Source organism: Charadrius vociferus, unplaced genomic scaffold, assembly GCF_000708025.1.
Source record: "Charadrius vociferus isolate BGI_N301 unplaced genomic scaffold, ASM70802v2 scaffold1478, whole genome shotgun sequence".
NCBI lineage: Eukaryota > Metazoa > Chordata > Aves > Charadriiformes > Charadriidae > Charadrius > Charadrius vociferus.
In genome coordinates this window covers 64,127-67,690 of record NW_009649484.1, presented here as the reverse complement: position 1 = coordinate 67,690, position 3,564 = coordinate 64,127, and the positions used below count along the sequence as shown (strand labels likewise).

General features: G+C 61.9%; 1 protein-coding gene across 1 annotated transcript in view; it reads left to right on the top strand.

Annotated features, from left to right (window-relative positions):
• ARAP1 (ArfGAP with RhoGAP domain, ankyrin repeat and PH domain 1) overlaps positions 1–3,564 on the top strand; it is a gene marked incomplete at both ends in the record, with an annotated part of 18,233 nt that overhangs the window by 9,184 nt on the left and 5,485 nt on the right. Inside the window, 5 exon segments of the mRNA XM_009889906.1 lie at positions 1,270–1,313; positions 1,316–1,426; positions 2,328–2,523; positions 2,795–2,840; positions 3,066–3,229. Coding sequence (XP_009888208.1) covers positions 1,270–1,313; positions 1,316–1,426; positions 2,328–2,523; positions 2,795–2,840; positions 3,066–3,229 — 561 coding nt within the window.

Here is a 3,564-nt window from a genome sequence, read left to right as displayed (position 1 = left end):
AGCACCCCGATAGGGCTGGGCATGGGGCAGGAGGATGGCATGGGGGGCTGCTGGCCCCAGCCGCACCGCTGGCCCCTCCGCACATGTGGCAAGGAGTCCGTGTGAACCCTTCGTAGCCCCTTCGCAGCCCCTTTGTAACCCCTTTGTGGCCCCTTTTCACCCCCTTTGTAGCCCCTTTGTGGTTTCTTCGCAGCCCCTTTGTAGCCCCTTTATAGGTCCTTTTCACCCCCTTTTCAGCCCCTTTGTAACCACTTCATAGCCACTTTGTAGCCCATTTTTAACCTCTTTGCATCCCCTTCGTAGCCCCTTTGTAGCCCCTTTCACCCCCTTTGTAGCCCCTTTGTAGCCCCTTCGCACCCCATTTGTAACCCCTTTGTAGCCACTTTATAACCCCTTTGTAACCCCTTTGCAGCCCCTTTGTAGCCACTTTATGACTCATTTGTAGCCTCTTTGCAGCCCCTTTGTAACCTCTTCGTACCCCTTTGTGGCCTCTTTTCACCCCGTTCGTAGCCCCTTTGTGGCTTCTTTGAAGCCCCTTTGTAGCCCCTTTATAGGTCCTTTTCACCCCCTTTGCAGCCCCTTCGTAACCTCTTCATAACCCCTTTGTGGCCCCTTTGTAGCCCATTTTTAACCCCTTTGCATCCCCTTCACATTCCCTTTGTAGCCCCTTTGTGGCCCCTTTGCACCCTCTTTGTAGCCCCTTTATAGCCCATTTGCAGATCCTTTTGCAGCCCCTTTTCACCCCCTTGTAGCCCCTTAGAACCCCTTTGCAGCCCCTTTTTAACCCCTTTGTAGACCCTTTGTAGCCCCTTTGCACCCCCTTTGCACCCCCTTTGTAGCCCCTTTTTAACCCCTTTGTAGCCCCTTCGCACCCCACTTGTAACCCCTTTGCATCCCCTTTTCCCCCCTTTATGCTATTTGATGTGTGTTTTAGCTACAATCTGCCAACCCAGCCCCATTGCAGCCCCTTTTTAACCCCTTTGCAGCCCCTTTGCACCCACTTTACACCCCATTTGTAGCCCCTTCGTAGCCCCTTTGTCGCCCATTTGCACCCCCTTTGTAGCCCCTTTTCAACTGCTTTGTAGCCCCTTTGCACCCCCTTTGTAGCCCCTTTGCACCCTCTTTCCGCCCCGTGCACCCCCTGTGCTCCCCGTCGGCTGGGGGATGCTGGAGGACCGGGGGGAACGCGGTGGTGGGACCCCAAACCGCACCAGCGGACCTGGTGGGACCTTCTTCCCCTGGAGGACACCCCTCTCCCCCCCTCCCCAGACCCGTCTGCCCCCCAACCCGTTGGCGTTCACTCTCCCCTTTTCCCTCCCGCAGCATCGAGAGCACCTTCGAGCTCTACACCGAGTCGGAGAGGCTCTACCTTTTTGGGCTGGAGAGCCCCGATTCTGCTCGGGAATGGGTCAAGTGCATTGCCAAGGTAGGCTGGGGTGGGTTTAGGGTGGCCATAGGTGGCCATGGTTGACCGTGGATGGCCATGGGTGGCCGTGGGTGGTTGTAGGTGGCCATGGGTGGCCTTGGGTGGCTGTGGGTGGTCGTAGGTGGCCGTGGATGGCCATGGGTGACCTCGGGTAGTTGCAGGTGGCCATGGGTGGCCGTGGATGGTCGTGGGTGGCCATAGGCGGCCGTAGGTGGCAACGGGTGGCCGTGGATGGCTGTGGGCGGCTGTGGGTGGTTGTAGGTGGCTGTGGGTGGCCATAGGTGGCCATAGGTGACTATGTGTGGCAGTGGATGGCCGTGGGTGGTCATAGGTGGCCATGGATGGCCGTGGGTGGCCATGGGTGGCCATAGGTGGCTGTGGGTAGCTGTGGGTGGCCTTAGGTGGTCGTGGGTGGCCGTGGGTGGCTGTGGGTGGTCGTAGGTGGCCGTGGATGGCCATGGGTGACCTCGGGTAGTTGCAGGTGGCCATGGGTGGCCGTGGATGGTCGTGGGTGGCCATAGGCGGCCGTAGGTGGCAACGGGTGGCCGTGGATGGCTGTGGGCGGCTGTGGGTGGTTGTAGGTGGCTGTGGGTGGCCATAGGTGGCCATAGGTGACTATGTGTGGCAGTGGATGGCCGTGGGTGGTCATAGGTGGCCATGGATGGCCGTGGGTGGCCATGGGTGGCCATAGGTGGCTGTGGGTAGCTGTGGGTGGCCTTAGGTGGCTGTGGATGGCCATAGGTTGCCATGGGTGGCCATGGATGGCCATGGGTGGTCATAGGTGGCCACGGATGGCCATGGATGACCATGGGTGGCCTTGGGTGGTCGTAGGTGTCCCTGGGTGGCCATGGGTGGCCGTGGGTGCCGCGGCGCTGACAGATCCCTTTTCTCCCCGGCTCAGTCCTTCATCCATCCCGGCGCCGAGGAGCTGCTGGCTCTGGACTTTGAGCGCATAGGCCGGTTGCACTACAAAGGTGGCCTCAACCTGGAGCGCGCCAAGGAGGGCTGGTTCGCCCTGGCCGGCTCTGCGCTCCATGTCTCCTGCCGGGACGGCGAGCAGCAGGACCCGCTCCAGCTGCGCAAGCTGCAGGAGCTCTGTGCGTGTCCCTGAGCCCACCCTTTGGGGTCCCCAAGTCCTGCTGGGGGGCAGCACCCAGCTTTTGGTGGTGGTGATGGTGGTGGTGACGGTGGGGTGGATGCTGCCGTGGTCCTTCCATGGATCCATCCTCTTCCCCATCCCTGGAAAGTCGCTGTTGGTCCCATTTGGGGTGGGGCCGGGCCCGTTGGGGCTTTTTGGGGCTTTGGGGGGGGGGGTATGACACAACTCCGTGTCCCCGCGGGTGACGCGCTTTCTGCCATCCCTTCCAGCCATCCAGGGGGACAACGAGGTGCTGGTGCTGGTGGAGCGGCGGAGGTGAGAGCAGAAGGGGTGTGTGTGTGGGGGGGGAGACCCCTCCAGCAAAATATCACACCCTGCCCAAAATCCCCCTCCTCCTGGAGTGCCTTCACCCTCCCCACAGTGCCTGGAGACCCCCAGAACAGAGCCAGGACCATCCCCAGGTCCTTCCTGGGGGTCCTGTGGGGAGGGGGTGGGGGGTGGCTGACCTTCCCCCCCGGCTGAGGCCGGCGTTGCCGGCAGGACGCTGTACATCCAGGGGGAGAGGAAACTGGATTTCCTGGGGTGGGTCCACGCCATCCAGAAGGCTGCGGGCAGCGGGGGGGACACCTTGTCGGAGCAGCAGCTGACGGAGTCGGACGTGCCGCTGCTGGTGGACCGCTGCATCGACTACATCACCCAGTGCGGTACGTGCCGGGGTCGGCCATCACCCGGCGCTGGTGGGGACGGGAGCCTGGTGGTCGGGGTCACCCTGTTGGTGTGGTAGGACGGGCTGAGAACGGACGCACTCGTGATATGTGCTGCCCTCCCTCCATGAGCGTCCGTTCCAGCTCTGTGGGAGGAATCGGGCTGGAGCAGCGCTTTGGCTCCAGCCCACGGCTCCTCGGTGGTCGTGACAATACCTACGGGGTGGGGAGAACCACGGCACCAGCGCCCCACCAGTGGCGTCTGAACATAGAACTATGGAAGGGTTTGGGTGGGAAGGGACCTTGAAGACCGCCCAAAGGCCACCCATGGGCTA